A 21,092-nucleotide genomic window follows, 5' to 3' on the forward strand; every position below is an offset into this window, starting at 1 on the left:
CTGCCTGCGCGCCCCGAGGGCCCGGGAGCGCGGGTTGCGGGGTGCGGAGAGCCCTGACGGAGCCCCGCAGCGCTGAGGGGTGTGCGGGGCAGCCGGGTTGGCTGCGGGCTCGGGGAGAGGCTCCGCAGCAGCCGCTGCGCCGCCCTCACGGGCCGGGCCGGGCGTGAGGCGGCCCCGGGGTCCTGCGGAGGAGCGGGTGGGACATGGCGGCGGGCGTGGGGATGCGCGGCCTCGGCCGGGTACGAGCGGAGGGGATGGGAGGGGAGGGGAGAGGTGTGGGGTCTGCGGGACACGGGACCCTGCGGGACAGGAGATACGGGATACGGGACCCTGCGGGACAGGGCACACGGAACACGGGACCCTGCGGAACAGAGGATCCTGCGGGACAGGGGACACGGGACCCTGCGGGACAGGAGATACGGGATACGGGACCCTGCGGGACAGGGCACACGGAACACGGGACCCTGCGGGACAGGGCACACGGAACACGGGACCCTGCGGAACAGAGGATCCTGCGGGACAGGGGACACGGGACACGGGACCCTGCGGGACACGGGACCCTGCGGAACAGGGGATCCTGCGGGACAGGGGATACGGGATACGGGACCCTGCGGGACAGGGCACACGGAACACGGGACCCTGCGGGACAGGGGATCCTGCGGGACAGGGGACACGGGACACGGGACCCTGCGGGACACGGGACCCTGCGGGACAGGGGACACGGAACACGGGACCCTGCGGGACAGGGGACACGGGACCCTGCGGAACAGGGGATCCTGCGGGACAGGGGACACGGGACCCTGCGGGACAGGAGATACGGGATACGGGACCCTGCGGGACAGGGCACACGGAACACGGGACCCTGCGGGACAGGGCACACGGAACACGGGACCCTGCGGGACAGGGGACACGGGACCCTGCGGGACACGGGACCCTGCGGAACAGGGGACCCTGCGGGACAGGGGACACGGGACACGGGACCCTGCGGGTCCATGACAGGGCGAGGAGGCAGCGTCCGACAAGTTGTTCAATGGAGTTTTTGTCTTCCCTCCCGCCCGAGCCGGGGCTGGTCCGGCCCCGGGGCTCGCAGTGGCTCCCGGGGGGCTCGGGCAGATCCGGCTGCTCCGAGCCCCAGGAGCGGGGGGTGCGGCAGGCGGCGCTGCCCTGGCTGACCGCCTTACCTGGGGCGGGTGTGGGCGATGCTCTCCCGGCCCTTCGCTTCCTCTGCAGAGGCTTTAAAATGCGTTTGAGATGCAGGTTCTGCCCAGTCACTGGAAAAGTTGAATGAAATCCTTTCGCGATGAGCGCTAGATATGGCTCAGATTGCTCTTCGCATTTCAGCAGTGCCAGAAGTCTCAGGCGTGGGGGTGGATCTGTTGGAGTAGGAGTTGTGTAGCTGCAGAAACTAACTTTGATTTCTTTAGTAATGGAGCGGGGGATTCCAAAGATACGGCTCTGCTGTGGGCTGATGTTTGTGTATAACTCCAGTCACTGCTGATCCGGTTTGTTTGTTCACTTTAAAGCAGTCTGGTGCTCTGAAAAGGAAGCTGCAGTCACCACATGGAAACCCACCCGTGAAACGCAAACGTAAATTATCCATAAACACCTTGAGGAAGGGTGCTACGGAGGCTGACAGCAGGGAGGGGGCAAGCTCATCACAAAAACCTGCTCCTAAGAAGCAGCTGACTGACAAACAAAATAGAAGCCAGAAGAGCAGACCTTTCATTAAGACCTCCAGCCTGTTTAAAAACAATCCAGACATCCCAGAAATTCACAGGTATTTTAGATAAATGAGGGAGAAAAAAACCCTTGCAACTGTAATTCAGTGTCTTGAATTCTCACCTTTGCTTGGCAGAGCAGTTCCTTGGTAGATGAAGTTTCATTGCTGATTATGTAGAATGCTCTTGTATAAATTTTAACCTTACTGTGTGTTTTGGTTTTGTTTGCCCTAACTCAGAAAAGAAGTGCAGCAGCTGCAAGAAAATGTTTTCACTACAGATTCCTTCAGCCAGCTGGATCTCCACCCACATCTGGTGAGTGGCAGGAAGGCTACATGCCATAAAAACATGGATTTTTGGGTGGGGGTCAGATCAGAGAGCCTTTATTCATGGTGACCTGGATATTCACCTGATTTTGTCACTCATAGTGCTGGCCCATGTCTTGATCTGTCCCTAGGCACAGTCCCAGCCCTCTTCACTCTTTGCAGCTGTAATACCAAAAAAACACAGAAAACCAGCAGGGGTGTAATTCTAATTAACTAAAAAGTATTTTGAGGACATGGGAACTTCATGGACCAGTTATGCAGAGAATAAATGTCAGTCTTGTGGTTTTCATCCTGTCTTAGTACGAGAAGTAACAAAAGGAACAGTTTAATAATAAAACCTTTATTTCTCTTTATTATCTCTTTAGATATCCACGATAAACAATGTCCTAAACATATGTAGCATGACCAGGTAAGCAAATCAATATCAAAACTTTTAGTTTACCCCTAAAATCAGCTGTGATTATTTCATTGTATGTAATTGGCTTGTGAGGACCACAGTACCACTGTCCTATTTGCTATTGGGTTTGTAGGGAGTCCTGCCTTCTAGTTTGGTATTGAATCATAAACCCATCTGGTTTGATGTCAGCACATCTGATGCCTGTGCAGTGGTTTTGCTTAGAAATCACCTCAACAGAGATGAGTGTGAGGAATTTGGGATAAAGAATTTTGAAACAGTCACTGTGTGTTAAAATCTTGGAATTGAGTCCTGTGTTGCATCTGCATTTCCTGCCCTGCTTTGTTTGTCACCCAGTGTTCAGAAGCAAACGATTCCTGTGCTCCTGCAAGGCAGAGATGCCCTGGTGAGATCTCAGACTGGTTCAGGTCAGTGTTGAACTGTCACTGTCCTTCCTTAGGGTGCATTTATTTAGGTAGATCTTAGTGGGATACCACCACCTCTCTTTTCTAATTAACCCTTTATTGAATTGCTTGTCAATCTTCCACTCTGGAAACTTAATAAAAACTTTTCCAGACTCTGGCTGTAGTTTAAGGATGATTGGACAAATGGTGCTTTGGTTTGCTGGACTGTTGTAATTGCTACACTTTTTTTAATGGAAAGTGTTCTTATTTTCTCCCTTTCAAAAAGGTAAAACTCTTGCCTATGGAATTCCACTTGTGCAGTCTTTGCAAGGAATGGAGTGCAAAGTACAGGTAGGTCCAACAGCACTAGATATATTTGCTTTTGATTCTAAGATTAATAAAAATAAAATCCAGCTCCTGTAGTCATTACTGTCTATTTTTCATACAAGCAGTTCACATTCCCCTTTAATTGTACATGTGACAGATGGGATTTTCCAGTTCTGTTGAGATGTGGATGGTACAAGATCAATGTTAGCCATTCCCCATTGCTCCGTGCAGCAGGATAAATTGGAAATGGGCTAAATTATTAAGTGTGGAGAAGGTAGAGAGCAGAAGAAATGGTGTGGAAGCTGGGAGAACTGAAAACAAAGGCTACTGCCATGTCTTCTTCAGGGGGAGTAAGTTTTTAGTCCTTGGCATGAGGTGGGATTGGGTAATTGCTCCCAATTTGGATCAGACACCAGAAAATGCTGCTGCAGATTTTGAGCATTTTATGGAAAGAGATCATCCTGACTGAAGGGTTGAAGCATTTCCAGCCCATCCTGGATTGTCACTCCCTGCAGCTGCTACCTACAGATTGTTGCTGTGCATCAAACAGGAGAGCATCCCTGCAGCTCAGGAACACAGGAGTGAAACAACAAGTGTGTGCAATAAAATGTTGGGTTTGACTGTGAGCAGCTTTCCCAGCAGGGAGGGCAAGGCAGTGCAGGATTGATACGTGAAAAACTAGATAGCTTAAAAGGTGTGGGGCAGAAATACCCTAAAATGTCATGCACAAACTTGCAGTAAAGGCCTTCAGAGGCTGCTGGCTGAGAGCAGGGAGGTGTGGAGGGCTCAGTTCAGTGCTGCTCCTCTCAGAGCCCTGCTCTTGTGTTTGCAGCGCAGTGATGGCCCCTACGCGCTCGTGCTCGTCCCAACCAGGGAGGTAGGTGGCTCTTCCTTTCTCTAGGTGCCTCTTCCTTTCTCTGTCTGTTTGAACACTGATTTTTGGGCATAAGGATGTGGATTCACCAGAGTTCCCCACCTTTGAAAACACTGTCAGTCCTTTTGCTCAGATCGTGCCCTCACAAAAAGTGTTGTCATTTTTGTTCAGTGCAAACCAAAGAAAGAAGGAGTTTCCCAGTTCTCCTCCTGCAGTTGGAAATCTTTGTGGAGGCTGCAGAGCCTCTCTGGTTCAATGCAGGCCTCATGCCTCACTCATACAGGAAGAATGAGTAAAACCAATGAATTCAGCTTTGCAAATGTGTATGTTTATACAAGTGTTTCATTTTTAAAGCTGTTTTTTCAAATCCATGAGTGAATGCTGAAGCTGAGGCCTCCAAGAGTTGGTTTCTCTATTGAGCTCTTCCATTTAATTTATGTTATTTGCAATTGAAAAGGCAGTGTCAGGTTATCAGCCTTTTTGTTTGGTATGTCAAATGATAATAATTTCCATGTGAAGAATTGATTGCAGGTATCTCATTTGGGGTCCAATATTTTATGCAGCCTGCAGTGCAATATCTCTGCTCTGCTACCTGAAAGGAGAAGGCTCTGAAGCTATTTAAATTTTTACAGCAACAACTTAACTGCCTCTTTAGGATGCCATGTGAATACTAAGCATGGAGGAAACTGTGTGTAAGCTCATTTAAGGGGCTGCCATTGAGAGTACTTAGGAAGATAATTTGTGATTACAATTGGTATTACTTTGTAATGGAAGCAATAACCTTCCTTGAGAAAAGAAATGCAGAGATAGAAAGATCCAATCACTCCATGGGTCAGCTGAGGGCTGCCAGAAGAGAACTGACCTATGTGTTTCCTTTGCATGGTGGTTTGGGTTTTTTTTTCAGAATTTCTAGAATTTTCCCTTTTATTCTTCCTCTGGAACAAAATCTTCTATGCCTGTAGTTTGTTTTCTTCCCAGGGCATGCACAGAAGCCAGCCTCTCTTGTCCTGAGAGCTGGCTTGTGGTGCTGAGCCATTAGAGAGGTTTTTGAACAGGTCAAAATGCAATAAAAGGAAATTGTTCAAGAGAAAAAATTAATAAGCAGCTTCTAAAAGAAAAACTAAGGATGCATTTAGAATTCTGATATACCTAACTAGATTAATTTACAGATTTTTGAGCCATAGGGATTTGTAATCCAGTTTTTTAGTCCAGAGAGACTTTGTCAGCACTCATTTTTGTTAATTTCCATAGCTTGCACTCCAAAGTTTTGATACCATCCAGAAACTACTTAAGGTAAGAATTCAATGCTCTGTGTTCTTATTCCTGTGAGATGCTAAACAATTTCAGTTCCTGTGAATTCAGCTGGAGCTTCAAGGAAATCCAGCACTTGGCAAGATGTATGGTCCTTAAAGATAAATGTGTTTAAGTGTGTGATTTCCCTGTGGCATGTTTTAAATTATTACATGAGCAATTAAGTGATTAATTATGGCACCCTAGTTGCACATGTGCTGATAAACAAGCACAGTTGATTTTCCCAGCCATTTGTTTGTAGAAATACCTTTCATTGTCTGGGGCTGAGTTATGAATGGAAACTCTCGTGGTGACAAGGAACGTTTTACTGAAACTAATACTGGACAGATGGGTTTCAGATGGGGAGCAGGACTTGGGGAACTGCTTTGCCAGCTGAATGACTGGAGAAATGAGAAGGCTTTTAAAATCATTAAATGATAGTGCTTTCCTTGTAATTGAGGCAGAGTATCTTACCATTGGACTAGAAGGTGTTTAAATCATTTATTTATCTGATCCATATTTCCACCCCCTCTCCATTTTTCCTTGGAATAATAGGGTACTTCCTCATTATTTATAAGTCTTATAAATTTATAAGTCTTAAAAAGAGACTTACAAGTCTTTTTTTTTAGTGCTGGAGCTGTGATCACATCACATGCATGCTGCTGTCAGCCCCATCCTCCCTCTTTCTGCCAAGAAACATCATTTTTTGATTAGGCTTTGTCTTGTTATTAAGAAGAATCATTGCTTGTCTTGGATTTCTTTTCTGTAGCCATTTACCTGGATTGTGCCTGGAGTGCTAATGGGGGGAGAAAAGAGAAAATCAGAAAAAGCCAGGTAAGAAGCCAACTTCTTAAATTGTATTTTGGGACCTTCTGCTCTACAGACTTTATCTGCTATTCTTCATCAGAGTGTTTTTCTTACTGGGAGGGAGGATGGTGAGCTTGGATCAAGCTGTGATCCCCTGGATCTTACACAGGCACAGTGGCTGGGTCAGCAGGAAACACTCACTTCTCCCAGTTGAATCTATTTCTAAAATGTTGATGAGCCTTCTGAGAAGATGATCTCTTGTATCAGTATTTTTTTCCCCTCTCCTAACAAACACCTGTATTTGCTTACCACCAACTGTATTTGTTGTGAGGGAAATTGCTTTCTGGAGAAGAGATTTCCTGGAGTTAAAATTTCCTTTCTTTCCCCTTTTCAAGAATTGAATTTTAAGCTTGTAATCCAAAATGGAATTTTCATTTCTCTCTATATAAACATACACAAAAAGAAGTTTACTCTTGACAGTTAAACAAGTACTCAATTAGAAAAGAAAACCTAGCTGGGGTGTGTTAGATTGTTTTTAATATTATTAATATTTCTTTCCATCCTGTCCTTAACACTGAGTGTGCCTCTGAGTATCAGAGTATCAGTGATGATCAAGGATAAATTTTATCTGGGCAAAAAAAAAATCAGTTTTTATTAGTGAGAAAGTGCTGTCCCTGATTTTACTGTGGCACTTTTTCCCTCTGTAGGTTCCAGTTCTTCACTCTGGTACCTATTCCATGCTGACCATGGAATTCTTTCTTTTCTTTCTCTTACCTGGGTTTTATTTTTTGTTTTTAAATCTGCCCAGATTACGGAAAGGGATAAATATCCTCATTTCCACTCCTGGCCGCCTGGTTGATCACATCAAGTCCACGGAATGTATTCACTTCCGTCGCACTCAGTGGCTGATCATTGATGAAGCAGACAGGTAAACTTCCAAGTGTTCATATATGGAAAATTATTACAATACCCTCTGCATCATAATTCACTAAATATTTTTTAAAAAGTATTAGAGAGAGTGTGATCTTAATCCATTCATGCTCAGTGGACTCAGCCAAGTACCAGATGTCTGGGATTAGGATGAAATACCCGCTTTGGACAGATTGTTGGACAATTATTCATTGCAAAGATGTCATGCAGTATTAAGATTTTCTCCCTCCTACAGCACCTTTAACCATCTCTGCTGTTTCTGTAGGATCCTGGACCTGGGCTTTGAGAAGGATGTGGCTGTCATACTCAATGCTTTAAATGCTGAGAGAGAGACACGTCAGAATGTGCTGCTCTCAGCCACCCTCACTGAAGGTGGGTTATGGACAGATGGGGGCTCTTGTAGCTGAATAATGCACTGGCAACTGCAGAATAGTTGGTTGAGTCTGCCTCTATTGCAGCCCAGTCTGAAGCCCTTTGCAGGAGTGGAATTAATTTCCTGTTAATTTCTGTTAATTTCTTTGGTTTATGGCACTTCCTTCATTACTGGAATTTCTGTCAGTGTATGTACTTCCATGGTCTCCACATATGTCTCCCAAATTCCATTGCAAAGTCACCCTGAAAAAGTGCAAAAGTGAACCTGAAAGTTCATTTCTTTGCTTTACAAATGCAGAATTAGGGCAAAAAGCTAATGGCAAGAGAGCTGCTGTACTTTGCTCTGTACCAGACAAGCAGTCACCTGCTGAGGCAGGAACTGAACCAGGCCTCCTGACTCCTGCACTCTTGACAGAGTGAAGATCTGCTGGGATTTTTCCACACACATTTGGAAGTAGGCCTGCCAAATGCTGTCTGTCCATAAAGACATTTATGTACTGTAGAACAGCACAGTCAGCTGAAATAATGTCTTGTCAAGGTTCTGGTGGAGTCTGCAGCAGAAAGCCTGGTAAGCCCTAAAAAGGCTGAGGTTTGTGAGGGGGTTCTGTCAGTGTCTGAGGATGGCTCACTGGGTTCCTGACCTCCACTTCTTTCCACTGGAATTGTGTTAGTTGTTTTTTCTGAGTGCATCATCCCAGGCCAGACTGGCTCATGGTCTCTCATTTTCTGTGGTTTAGGAGTGACACGCCTGGCCGATATCAGCTTGAATGACCCCGTCAGCATTTCCATAGCAGATGAAATCCAGAAGCTGCCTGAACCAGCATCACAAACAGATAGGAAAGCCAGCAGTTCATCCAACTGCATGGAGCAGGAAAACTTTGCTGTTCCAGAGACACTCCAGCAGTATGTCATGGTGGTCCCCAGCAAACTGAGGCTTGTCACGTTAGCAGCTTTTATCCTGCAGAAATGCAAGGTGAGACTCTGTTTGCATTTATATTACTAAGTAGCCCTTTGCCCTTTCCAACTCCTTTATCTGTTCCTCTGTTGAGGATAGCATGGATTAGATCCAGGGCTTTGAAGTGCATCTTGAACCACAAGAGAGCTGAGGTGCTGTTGTGTCTTTCATGCTGCCAGAGAGATCCCTGTGCAGTGTGTACTCATTCTTCTGTTGTGGGCTCACTGTTTGGTGTCAGCTCTGTAATCCTTTCCCAGATAATTACATCCCCAGAACTGTAAACCACCTGGATCTTTTCATGATCAGGGAATTGGGAGAGGCCTTTGGAAGTGGTCATGTGCAATTCTCTTGTTCTTCTTGCAGTTTGAAAAGCGCCACAAGATGATCATCTTTTTCTCCAGCTGTGAGCAAGTGGAATTCTACCATGAGCTCCTTGGAAAGGTCCTTTCAGGAGGGTCAGAGTCAGAACAACCTGGACATTCATCCCTCTCCTCTGTGAACTTACATTTTCTACGTCTGCACGGTGACATGGAACAGGAAGTAAGCACTCTTAAATGTCAGGATCCACACTTTTATTCCTTATTCCCTATGATTTATTATGTGGCTATTTTGGGGAGGAGGGCAGAAGAGAGGACAGAGAGTCATTTCACCTCTAGGGGCCTCAGTCTTCCATCTGCTAATGAGAAAAAGGATATTGTCCCATTTCTGGAAAGTACCTTGGTAGCTTTATCTGAAAAACACACCTGAAGAGGCAAATGTGTTATTTCAGCTGGCAGAGCAGCCATTCTTTATTCCCAGTGGGTGCACTAAACCATTTATGTCTCTGTGCTTCTCCCTCATGCAGTCAAGACAGACTTAATGCCAAAGGAAAACCTTTTCCAAGCCTCAAAATATTATTGCCTAATAAGTTTCCCCCATTAAGTGAGGCTGGAGCAGTTTGGCTTTGGTTTTGAAGAGCAGTGCCTGGATGCTGTTTTCCTGGGATGGAATAATAGCATTGTAACACCAATTATCCCCAAACAGGTTTAGGTTTTAGCCTGAGAGGAGAGGTTGGACCTTGCTACAGAGGGCTGAGAGGCCAGGAGGAGAGTGTCAGATGAACTGTCACTGCAGAGGTTCTCTCAATAGCTGAGAGACCTCCCTGGGAAGTTCAGGCCCAGATCCTGCCCTTGGTCTGTGATGGAGAGAGCTGCTGCTCTACTCTGAGCTGCACAGCAGAGATGGTAAATGAATAGAGCTCTTCTGATGAAGCAAGAGGTGAAGAGCCATTGTTTTTCTCACTCATTCCCATCCTGTGGAGACCAGAAACATGTGCTTTGCTGTCCCTGCAGTCTGGCCTTTCCTCAACCTGCCTGCCTGAGCAAGTGAGCAGGCCTGGTCTGGCCCAACTCTACCCTGACCAGCTGTTAAGCCAACAGAACACCACTAAGTAGCTGGCACCAGGGGAAGGGTTTTGCCTTTTTAGTACCCAGTGTGTAATTAGTGCTTGATGTCTTCAAATTAAGAGCATTAATGGAGCTAAATTGTGGATCCCATATGGTACTGCTGAGCACGGCTGCTGTCATTGTCAACAAGATACAGCGTGCTCTCTTCTTTAATTTTTGTCAGCAGAGGGTTCAGTGTGTCAGCAAGGCCCAAGTTTCCCTTCTTTTCTAGAACTGCACCTCTAGCTGGGAGTCAAATGTGTGAGGTTTCTTCTCCATCATCAACATACCAGGACATTCACTTAGTTCCTAGCCAGAACTCCAGGGAAAGGCTTGAAACATGGAAATTAGGATATTTTGGAAGGCAAGCAGAAAGGGAGTGTAGATGCAGAGGTAGTATTGGCAAGTGAAGACCAAGTTCTGCTGAGAACTTTGGTTATTGGTGCTCAGAGATAGTAAATATTGTTGTGATGTAAATGTGAGTTGTGGAGTATGTTTTTGTGGCTTTCATCAAGAAAAAAACACACTCCAAAGCTGTTAGTTAAAATAACTGGAATGTGCTTGGGGAGGCTTTTGAAGGGAGCTGAGGGGCTGTACTGGGTTCCTGCAGTTCCCTTCAATGGCTCAAAGACTGCTGGGGCAGTAATTTGGGATCTGGGTGCTGTGGGAGGCCCTGCCTGTGGGCCTGAGCTCATGTGAGGAGTGAGGGCTGCAGGAGTTGTAGTGGTGCAGAGCAGAGAGGGGGACAAGGCTGGGGAGCACCTGCCTGTGACCCTGGTGGGAAGGAACAGCCTCAGTCCCAGTGTCATCAGCCCCAATGGTGGCCTTTGCCAATAGAAGGGAAAGGCATGGGAGGGCACCTCCTCTCCCCTTGGACAGGGATTTCTGGCCATCTCTCCTGCCCTGTTACTTTGCAGCCTTGTCCCACAGCAGTTCACTGTGCAGCTGAGCATCCCTGACACTCAGTAATTTGAGTCAGAGCAGTGCCTGTGTGCATGCCCCATTGGGCACATGATGAGGCTGATCTCCTGTGATGTGATTATATCAGTGTGTCAACAAAATGGGCTTATCCTGCCCATCGTGTGACTGGACAGACAGCAGTGAACATGTCCAGCTTTGCTTGTTTCCACAAAAGCCTGTCCTGTCCATAAAGTGTGCCAGTGCTTCTGTTGGTGCTGCCTAATCCTTTGTGGATCCCCTCTCCATGTAAAACAGTTCCTGTTTTCTGGCACACACAAGCTGTGCTTCTGTGCAAACTGTGGAGGTGTTGGCTGCTCTGGTTTGCCCAAATGCATCCAGACACTGCCTTCCTACCTGGGACCACAGATTTTTCCATTTCCATTTCCAGGAAGAGTCTGACTGGCACTTGTGAGGCCAATTCCTTTGCTTTTGAAATTGTACTTGATCTAGTGAACAAGAGAGTTTAATTGTTACCTTAGCTGATTTGCTTTGTGCTGTATTGTAATGTGTGTAAGCAGTCTTTTAATTCTTACTTTTTAATCTTCTAGGAAAGGACAGAGGTCTTCCAGGAGTTCCTAAAATCCAAGACTGGCATCTTGCTTTGCACTGTGAGTAACTTGGAGTCCCTTTGCAGCTCCACACTAATGGGCCTGTCTGATCCCTAAAGGTAACCAGAGGAATTGGCACTGAGCTCTAATTCCAGCTCATTGTCTGACCTTGAGGAAAGTCATCTCCTTTTTCTGCATCTCACATGTTCAGTAAGGACTGGAGCCTTCTTTGCAAGCTATTAATACAATTTTCTGCTGAGTTACCATATACAGGAAGAATGTGTGTTTTATATTAGAGACCACCAAGCATTTTGCATGGTCTTATGTCTGGAAAAATTTGTTCCTTTGAAGCTGGAACCTTGCCCCCTACATGCAGCCAGTAGAATGCAATCCTGATTCGTAGTGTACTCTGGAACTGCCAGGAAAATTGGATGGAATGTGGTATTTCCCATCTTAATAACTACCTGAGGTTAAAAACAATCACCTGCAGAGGTAGAAAGGGGAGCCCAACCAGAGAAGGAAAAGCACGTGCTCTGCTGCTCTCCTCACCTTGTGCCCTTCAGGCTCCTTCCAGGGGTGCTGAGGGTGAAATTCTTGTCCTCTGCTGAAGTTTGGGTTGTGGTGGCACCTTTGCCTCCTGCTCCTGACCTGCAGGGGCCACAGGCTGCTGCAGTGGTGCAGAAGGCTGCACGATTTGCTCTCTAATAGTGGCAGCTGTTGATCTGAAAACGTGTGAATCTTGGCGATTTCTACCCACTGCAAACCTGTAAATTACAGCGATCGGGAGTAATTAGAGCTGAGAAACCCTCTCCAGCTCTGAAATGACTCCTGTTCTTGCTGCATGTTATTCTTAAAGGAAACCAGTTGCAATTTTTTCAGAGTGTGGGGGGCTGAATTTTCTCTTTTTTCTGCCCACAGTTCAAACTAGGAGTGTCATGTATATATTTAGCATTGCCAAATTATATATTATGTCACCTGTAAAATTCTACTTGTTACCTTCTGGTCCTGCTTTGTGTGTACAACCTTTCAGTGATTTATCAAGGTCAAAATGCCTCTTTGCAGTACATAAGTGGAACTGTAACTTGGTTTCCTTGTATACAGAGGTAATACTTGAGTGTCAGAACTAGGCAGGAGAGCAGAGCTTAAAACATTCAGTGGTCTAGATTGTTTTGAAGATAAAAAGTGTTTGGTAAATTCTGAAAAATAAACAGCTAAACTTTGTTATCCTTGATGCATGTGCTGACTATAACTGAGAAATGTCAGGTATGTATCTTGTTTTTGAAATTCCAATTTAATGGGTTTGGAAGGAAGGTAAATGCTCAGTTTTAGACAAAGAGAAAGCAAAACCATTGCAATCACTAGGCTGTGAGTTCCTGGGTGAGAAGGTTTGAAGGGAAAATGCAGCCTGTGACAGGAAAAATCTGTCAGGAAATGTGCAACTGTTGACAAGGTAGGAAGAATTTGGATAAAGAAATCTTGGTGGGTGGGATTCCCCTCTTGAGACACTGGAGATGTGGTTAGGTTTCCTGCCATGCCACAGACTCTGTGCAGGTGAACATGGAATTGGGGTGACAAGGCAGGTAGCCACACTTCAATTGAGCAGCAATAGTTGTGGGTTTGCTCCTGACCTGTCACAAATGGTCATAAATGTGGAGTAAGCTGGATTGCCATGAGGAGGGTGGTGTAAGGTAACACATTTATTGTAACCCTCCTCCTCCTCAATGGAAGCCACTTTGCATTTCCTGCAAGGCAGGGCTGCAGCTCCTGCCGGTGCTGGTGACTCTGCCTCAGCTGGCACATGGTCAGCACGTTAAGCACAGTGAGTTGCTTGTCTGTGTCCAAAATCTCCCTGTGCTTCAACTCCCCATCTGTAAAATGGGGAAAGTAGCACAGTTCCATCTTACAGAGATGTTGGGAGGACAAATGCATTGAAAGCAGGAGGTGGCCTGTTACCACAGTAATGGGGACCATATGGACACCTTAATATAGAGATACACTTTGCACCAGTCCCACATTACAGGTGCCTCCCCAACGCAGATGTCCAAAGGGCAGCCAGGCTCTGTGACCACCTCCTGCCTCTAAGGGCATTGCTTTTTCTGACACTCTTCTCCATCTCAGCAAAAAAAAAAAAAAAAAAAAAAAAAAATTCTGCAGAAAGGTGGTTCTGTTCTTTTCACTGTGAAATCATGTTTTGTGCCCACAAAATTTTGGAACCTGGCTCACAAAAGAGCAGCACAGATAATGTTGCTGTCCTTCCCTTGTCCCTTATGCCATGTTCTCCACCCATCTTTCCGCTCTAGTAAGCAATGGGACCTGCTGTTCCTTTTATTAATTTGCTCTATGTCATATGTATATTAATATAGTCCATAAAATATTTTTGCCAGACAATATAAGCTGGCAGACAAGAAAATAAAGAAGGGCCGTGTATCTCAGAGGGTCTATCCAGATTTATTTCTCTCTCCTTCACTGAAAGTTCTTTGCGGCTTCCTTTGGGATGTGCCTTTTAAACAAGTTCATCTCTTCCAGGGAGGGAGGAAAGATCATTTGGAGATTGTTTGCTGTTTACTCAGTCACGCTAACTCATCTTGCCAGTTTTCTGGCGGCCCCAGCCAAGAGCTTTCGCCTCTGACAGCTTCTGTGCTCTCCCCTTCCTCCTCTGATTACGCAGCCCAATCTGTCACCCTGCCGACGGGGGTCTCTACCCTGCTGATGGCTTTCCACACTCGGCAGTAATGACTTTTGGCAGGCCGGGAAGGCGCGAGAGCTCCTTCCCCAGCTTGGAGAGCCGTTAGGCCCTCTCTGCCTGTTAGCTAAAGCACTTTGTGAGGTTCTTTGGTAAATAAATGAGTCATTTTAATCCAACTGACAGCCTGGCACCTGAGCAAGCTGCCTTCCATCTGTACTTCTAGGCCTCATGTAGGCAGCCAATTGTCAAGCTCAGGGCCTTCAAGACCTCACCATTGAGTGTCTTTCAAAAGCAACTTTAGCAATTTCCTTTGCCCTAATTAGATTGTGTGAGAGGGACTGAGCAAACCAAGGCCCTTGCAAAACTTTTGTGGCCCTGTTGGTTCTGATCTTCTGCAGTGACAGGACTCGCTTTCGGTGTGGCCTTTTTGCCCTCCATTCCCTGTACCCCATTCCCTGTACCCCATTTTTGTACCCCATTCTCTATACCCCATTCCCTGTACCCCATTCTCTGTACCCCATTTTTGTACCCCATTCTCTTGGACCCACCCCTGTACCCCCACCCCAAGTACATGAATTGTTCAAAGCAGAAATTTCAGCCTTTCTAACATCCCTCAGGTGGATTGTTCCTTGATCCTGTGCCCTTGATTCCCTTGCAGTTGGGATCAAGGGAGGGACATGCTTAAGGCTTCAGGCTGTCGTGTTTGCTTTATTTAAAATTGTACTGCTGTAGGACTTTTGGGTTTTTTTGCTCCCATGAGATGGTCACTGAAGAATTGGCCCTTCCGTTGCCCATGGAAAGGAGGCAGCAGTGACCTGCTGAGGTGTTATAGCCTTGATTTCCCTGTGATTAAGTAATGGTGGTGTGAGGTCACACATGGAAGGGGCAGTGCCATCTTAGGCAGTGGAAAAGAGGGGAGAGTGGTGCATTGAAAATCTCTTGGGCTTCTTGAGAGTACTGATACCAGGTTAGTGCTTCTGTGTGGAATAAATGTAAAACTGGATGGTTGTTGTTTGAGCTGTGTTCTCTCTCCTAGAAAGGTGACCCACAAATATTTTTCTAGAATTCTGAGAAGTTGAAACTCACGGGCTCTGCCAGCAGAGGAAAGCAAATTAACTCAAACTTTTTACCCTAGTCCTACCTTGCTGCTCTCTACCAAAGTCTTTGAGGAAAAGAAGCTCAAGGAGACACAGGTGGATTGATACTGAGGAATCTTTCAGAGTTTGCAAAACACTCCAATTACCAGTAAATCCCAAGAGACTTGTGAAAGAGAGCCAAGGGAAACCCCAGGGAGTAGCTGCTGCTGTGTGTCAGTAATGACTGAGTGGAGTTGGTGGCACTGTGAAAGCGATTCTGAATGCAAGGCTGGTGATGGGAGAAAACCTTCTCCCAAAATGTTCTCCCTGGCTATTTATGAGACTTGATGAACCTTTTCAGCTTGGGCAAATGCACATGAAATGCTGAAATGTTGGGAAAATTAATCTTGGAAGAGTAGGGAAAGATCTGTATGGATCTGCCTGTGCTGTCCATTCCTTCTCATGTTAAAGGTGCCCCAGACCCCACTCCCCACGGGAGTATCTTGGTTGTTGGTTTATTTTGGGGAGACTGCCCTGTCCCAAGGTCAGAGCTCTCTCCTCAGCTCCTGGGTGTGAGGAAGAGCACAGTAAGGGAAAGACCAAAGCCTTGTCAGTGTGGAAGAACAGAGCCAGCAGCTCGGGATCAGCCGTCAGTGCTGCGTCTGATCGTGCTGTAGAGTTTAGAGTCTTGTTATCCCAGTAACTGCTGCACACACTTCCCGACTTGCCTTGATTTATTTCCTCCAACCTCCTTTAAATGGCTTTTTGTACATCTGTTCATTCTGACTCTGGGAACAAGTCACTCCTTAATGAGCGAGTTGGAGCGCGGGTGTGCGTTATTTCGGAGTGGGCGCTCTGGAAAGTGTCTCCTCTTTTACTGCACTTGGAGCCACAAAACAGCCTGGTTAGTGCTTATGGGAAGGCCTTTGCTGCCAAAACATCAGCCTCCCATTCTTTTAACGTGTGTGGGAGTTGCATGAAAACACTTCAGTGGGTGGCTGACACATTTTTAGTACATTAAGCTCCTGCTTACGTCCTTAATATATTCTACTTTGCAACTAGCTAAAAGATACATGTGTTGCAAAACATTTCCTAACAGAGTTAAATCTGCACACCTGCTCTGCTATTGCGCCTGGTGAATGTAAAATCCAAGGAGTATGTGAGGACATTACTAATGAACAGAAAATCAAGAATGGAGATTGAAATGTGTTTGGACTCTGTGTTTTGGATAGTATTTAAACTCTCGTTTCTCTCAGAAGGGTTATGTTTTTGGAGCTATGCTGGCTGTGGATAACTAAAGGGTCTCATTCAAGTCCTTCTCCAAGTTGATGGGTTTTCTCACCAGCTGGCACATCAAATAACACCTTGACAGCAGCTTCAGACTTTTTTCTTCAAGGCTGCATTTTGTTTCTCCAAATCAAAGCCAGGCTGGTGCAAATCTAAGGCATAGCTGAAGTCCTCTCTCCTTGAGCTGTGCTCCAGCTTCCTGCAGATTTTGCTAAATTGTTTCTTGGCCTTTTATTTTAGGACCAGATGACCTGCAAGTCATCTGCTCCTCAACTTCAGACCATCACCTAGGAAACAGCTAATTATTTGTAGGTGGAGATCTATCTTTGGACATTTCCACCCAAGACCAGGGATTCTTGAGCATTTGCCTTAATTTTTTTTTCCCTTTTCATCACAAGCAGCCTGGTTTTAGTACTTAGGTTTGTTGTGGAGAAAGGTGTGCTCAGAACTAGTGCTGCTTTTCAGAGATTAAATTCTGCCTCTCTGTGTTTGAGTAGTAGGTGGCCATGAGCAGATCTCTTTTCATCAGTGAAACAAGCTGAAGAACCAAAGGTATCACTACCATTTATACAGTGGATTCTCTCAGATATAATGCAAAGGGGCTGTAGCAAAATGCTGAAATAAGTGTTTGTATCCTTCAGGCTTTGGGCCATAGTAGTGGATCATTTTTTATTGCATTAGTCTGCTAACAATCCTTGCATTTTAAACCTTCCATGCTATTTCTGACCTTCAGTCTATCTCTCCCCAAATTAGACAGATAAAATTCCCACTTCCATAGCCAATTGCTTTCAGACATAGTTGCCATCCCACAAGACTCTTCACTGTGCTGATACCTCCAAAGGATTTTTACTGAAGTGGTTTTCTTATTAATTTTAAAGGATGTAGCAGCACGGGGACTGGACCTGCCTCAGGTGACGTGGATCGTACAGGTGGGTTTGCTCTGTGTGTCTGTGAGTGTTAAGTGCAGCCTTGCTCAGATGAAATCCCTTCTCAGTCCAGAACCTTCCTGCAGTTTTCTGGCCTTGGTGCTGGTGCCTGCAGCTGTGGGAGACCTACAGGTTCCTGAGTGCAGGAGTGGGACTCTGGATTTTGCCAGGATAAAGCATTGCTAGCATAGCCTTGGTCTGTTTTTCATAACTCTGGTGTTACCAGAGTTTCTCCTGGCTGGAGATGAAACACCCTCCATTTCCCCACCCAGGAAGCCAAATTTTGTGAAATCCTGGCCATCTCTTGAAGTTCTGCTCCTGTTTTTGTGAGCTTGCTGGGGTGGCAGTTCCATGAGGAGTTTAAGTCCATTCCTAATGTTAAACACTGAGTAGCCCAGTAGTGTCAGTGCAGTGACCTGAGTGTTTTGAGTGAGGCTTGGCTGGGTTCGGGCTGAGTAGCTGCAGGCATCCAGCTTCCAGTAGAACTGCATGGTTCAGATTTTCCCTGAAAAAAACAAGCCCAACAAAACCCCACACTGCTGCATTGCTGTTGACAGAAATATAGTCCAAAGGAAAAAAAAAATAGAAACAAAGGAAGATGGATTGAACCTTAAAAATAGCAGCCTGTCGTTTCAAAGAGGAGGCTGAGAGCATGAGACAGATTTCATTTCTATAAAAGATTTATAATTAAGAAAAGGTTAGTTGAGTAGAGGAAGAACTGATCCAGAGATTCACATGTATCAAGTGACACCTGGGTAAAAGGAACAGGGCACAGAGCCTCAACAAAGCTTTTTAATTTCTACCTCATCCCTTCAGGTAACAAATTTGATTTGATTTTTGTGTTTTTTAAAAAAAAAGAATGATTTTGTAGCAGGCAGCTAGTCAGAGAAGGCTGTGGAAGCGAAGTCTTTAATTCCCAGATCTGTATATTAATATAATTTAACCAAAGATATAGTTGCCAGTGTTAGAACGCAGTGCAAATTACCTAAAGCCCTGGGAGACTTCTGTGTGTCCAGAAGGCGAAATCTCAGCTGTCCTGAGAGCTGTGTCCAAGAGCAAGGACCTGCAGGGAGCAATTAGATTGCTCACAGCATCTTACTCACACCTCTAGCCAGTAGAAACTTTGCCAGAGGGCACAGGTATAAACACTAGAGTGGGCTTTGGTTGTTGGGTTTTTTCCAGTTAAACTGCTGAGGGCTCATTTCTGAGCAGTATCTCTGTGCTTGTTCATTTTTTCCAGGAAAGAGAAGAAGGGGAGGGAAAGAATAGGGGGAGGTTAAAGGCAGGGAAATGTGTCACCCTTTATCAGATCTTGCAAATGGCTGGGCAGTTTTGATTCCCAGTGAAGTAAATGAGAGGTATTGCTATATTTGGGGGGTCTTTAAGGAACATTTTCATGGTTCCATGGTATTTGGACAGGGGAGGACAGTTGCTACTTGTATCATAGACTGCTGAAAGCACTCCCTCCTCTCTCTTCGATTTATTCTACCCTGTAACGAGCTAGGATATTGCTTTAATCCAAACAAAGCAATTTAGCCCAACTCCAAATTGGCATCAGTTGTTTTTTTATTTTGTGGTTTTTCTCCCAAATGCAGAGCAGGCAGCTCCCTGCTCCATGTGGGCAGTCCTGGGCACTCTTTGCTGTGAGATTTGATTAGATTTTTTTTTGAAAGGAAGCGAACAGATTTCTGTATAGAAATAAAATGTAACAGGCAGAAAGAGACACTGAGATGGGGAAACTGTCCTATTATCTGAAAGTTGGCCAACGTGTCACATCCACATGTCAAAAAGCTGCTGCAGCTGAGGGGCTGAGCGATGGTTCTGGGGACCAGGCATTACAAACAGCCCAATTCCTCGGGAGGTGCAGGGTGTGGGGTGTGCCTTTTGTTCCAGCTGAGCGGGCTGGGTGCTTGCTTCCTAATTAACAGGCTGTTAATTCCTCTTTTTTCCCCTGGCCGAAGTACAATGCGCCGGCTTCACCTGCGGAATACATCCACCGGATCGGGAGGACGGCGCGCATCGGCTGCCGCGGGAGCAGCCTGCTCGTGCTGGCGCCTTCCGAGGCAGGATATGTCAGCTCGCTGGCTTCTCACAAGATTAAGTGAGTCAGAAACGCGAGCAAAAGTTTCAGCTCATCCTTGCTAATTAACCTTCCGTGGCACTTGCAGCGGGACTTTGTCTCGTGCAGGTTTTAATAAGAATTTATTAATTCTCGTGATCTGGGCCTGGCCCCAGACTAGCAAAAGGAGAAGAGGGAAGTGTGTGAAAATCATCAGCCTGACAGGTTGTGCATGAGTGAGTGTGTGTGGTGAGGGGCAGGGAGGAGACAGTCAGAGATCCTTTGCACTCCATTGTTTTCTCTCTGGCCCTGCGTTCAAATTGTGATTTTGTGGAGATCACAAGTCAAACGAGCCTGTCAGATGCTGCCTGGCCCTCTGCCTGCATGGCACCATATTGGCAGGGACTGTGCTGGCCCCTCGGGAGAGATCCAGGGGAGAAATTGCTGGGGAGCTGTGGGTCATACCTGCAGTTAGTTGACCAAGATGTGTTGTTTAAGTGGCTTTTGACAGGAATAGGAGAGGATTTGGCAAGTGGTGAGAGCCCAGTGTGGTCCTGGAAGGCAAAATGGGTTTGCAGAACCAAAGTGGGGTGTGCTTCCAAGCCTGGGAAGGCTCCTCTTACCTGGCTCTGGCTTGGACTTGGGAGCAGCAGCAAGCAGAGCAAGCCAGGCTCGGTAAGGACCAGCCCAGTGTGCAGTCAGGTACCTGATGGCTGACACATGATGAGATTTTAGTCAGCTCTGCTTGCACAGTGGTCCATTTGTGGAGAAAACCCACAACTGGCTGCTCAGCATCACTAGGCAGGATCTCCAGCCTCCTCAGCAGCCAGCTGGGTGTTTGTGCCTCCCCTGGCTCCCTGCTCTGCTGTCTCTCAGTGTTTGAGAACATCAGCTGAGTCCCTTCAGTGTTGTAGCTATGTTGATGGAGCCCTGTAAACTCATGCACAAATTAGTTCTCTTTTATTTCTTGTGTTTCTGTCGGGTGGAGCTGCTTGGAATCGAATTTGGTTTTGCATCCTTGAAACAAACAAATGTTGGCAGTAAATACAGGCTTATTCTAGGCTGTGAGCCATTTAGTGGTCTAACAAAGAGCCATCCATCATCCCAGGTAACTATCTATTAAGCAGACACCAGCAAGACATGGAAGGCTAAGCTGACAGGGTTTTTTTTCATGTAACAAACAGCACTGACATTTAAAGGTGAAATCCCACATAATTGTGAATTTTTAACTCCAAGTAGAAAGTTCTATTTTTCTATTTTATAATATTTTGGTAGTGTTAGAGGAAGGAGAGGGACATTTCCTTCCTTTTTATTTTAAATGGTAATTCTTTTATGCAATGTTGTTGTTTTTTCACAAGTTGAGGGAAGTGTCACTCAGGCTGGTAATTACGTCTCTAAGCAGACCTGTTGTTGAGCTGGCCGTGGTCTTCAGGAATCTTGAAGACTGAATAAGCAGGAGGAGATTTATGTGAATTTATTTTTCCTTCACTTTTCAGAGCCAGACAACTCTGGGGATTGCCTTTTCTTGTTTTGTTTGTTTGTTTTATGTTCTGTAAGATGAAGGATTTAGCAGAAATGAGAGTAATTTGCCTTCCTTGACCCCCATCCTCAGAGGGAAGGCAGCGAGTACCTGACGGGCACGGGGGCGATCCGGCCTCTCCACTCTTCCCACATGGATGAGGAGAAAGGGCACTGGGATGGAGCAGGGAGCTGATGAATTACTGAGAAG

At 46.0% G+C, this 21,092-nt stretch overlaps 1 protein-coding gene across 2 annotated transcripts in view; it reads left to right on the forward strand.

Moving 5' to 3' along the window:
- The first annotated feature begins 86 nt into the window (after positions 1-86).
- Positions 87-21,092, forward strand: part of DDX31 (DEAD-box helicase 31) — a 43,942-nt gene continuing 22,936 nt past the window's right edge. The window contains exons 1-16 of one of the 2 annotated variants that reach the window (XM_056505118.1): positions 87-239; positions 1,524-1,777; positions 1,958-2,033; positions 2,410-2,453; positions 2,796-2,866; positions 3,129-3,193; positions 4,002-4,046; positions 5,295-5,336; positions 6,103-6,167; positions 6,949-7,068; positions 7,336-7,442; positions 8,180-8,415; positions 8,761-8,937; positions 11,330-11,389; positions 17,257-17,307; positions 19,266-19,405. In XM_056505118.1, coding sequence (XP_056361093.1) covers positions 204-239; positions 1,524-1,777; positions 1,958-2,033; positions 2,410-2,453; positions 2,796-2,866; positions 3,129-3,193; positions 4,002-4,046; positions 5,295-5,336; positions 6,103-6,167; positions 6,949-7,068; positions 7,336-7,442; positions 8,180-8,415; positions 8,761-8,937; positions 11,330-11,389; positions 17,257-17,307; positions 19,266-19,405 — 1,589 coding nt within the window. In that variant the 5' untranslated portion in view covers positions 87-203. The remainder of the gene's footprint in view (positions 240-1,523; positions 1,778-1,957; positions 2,034-2,409; positions 2,454-2,795; positions 2,867-3,128; positions 3,194-4,001; positions 4,047-5,294; positions 5,337-6,102; positions 6,168-6,948; positions 7,069-7,335; positions 7,443-8,179; positions 8,416-8,760; positions 8,938-11,329; positions 11,390-17,256; positions 17,308-19,265; positions 19,406-21,092) is intronic. The other variant, XM_056505119.1, reaches the window with a different exon arrangement.

The sequence above is a fragment of the Oenanthe melanoleuca genome, chromosome 17, assembly GCF_029582105.1.
Source record: "Oenanthe melanoleuca isolate GR-GAL-2019-014 chromosome 17, OMel1.0, whole genome shotgun sequence".
Classification (NCBI taxonomy): domain Eukaryota; kingdom Metazoa; phylum Chordata; class Aves; order Passeriformes; family Muscicapidae; genus Oenanthe; species Oenanthe melanoleuca.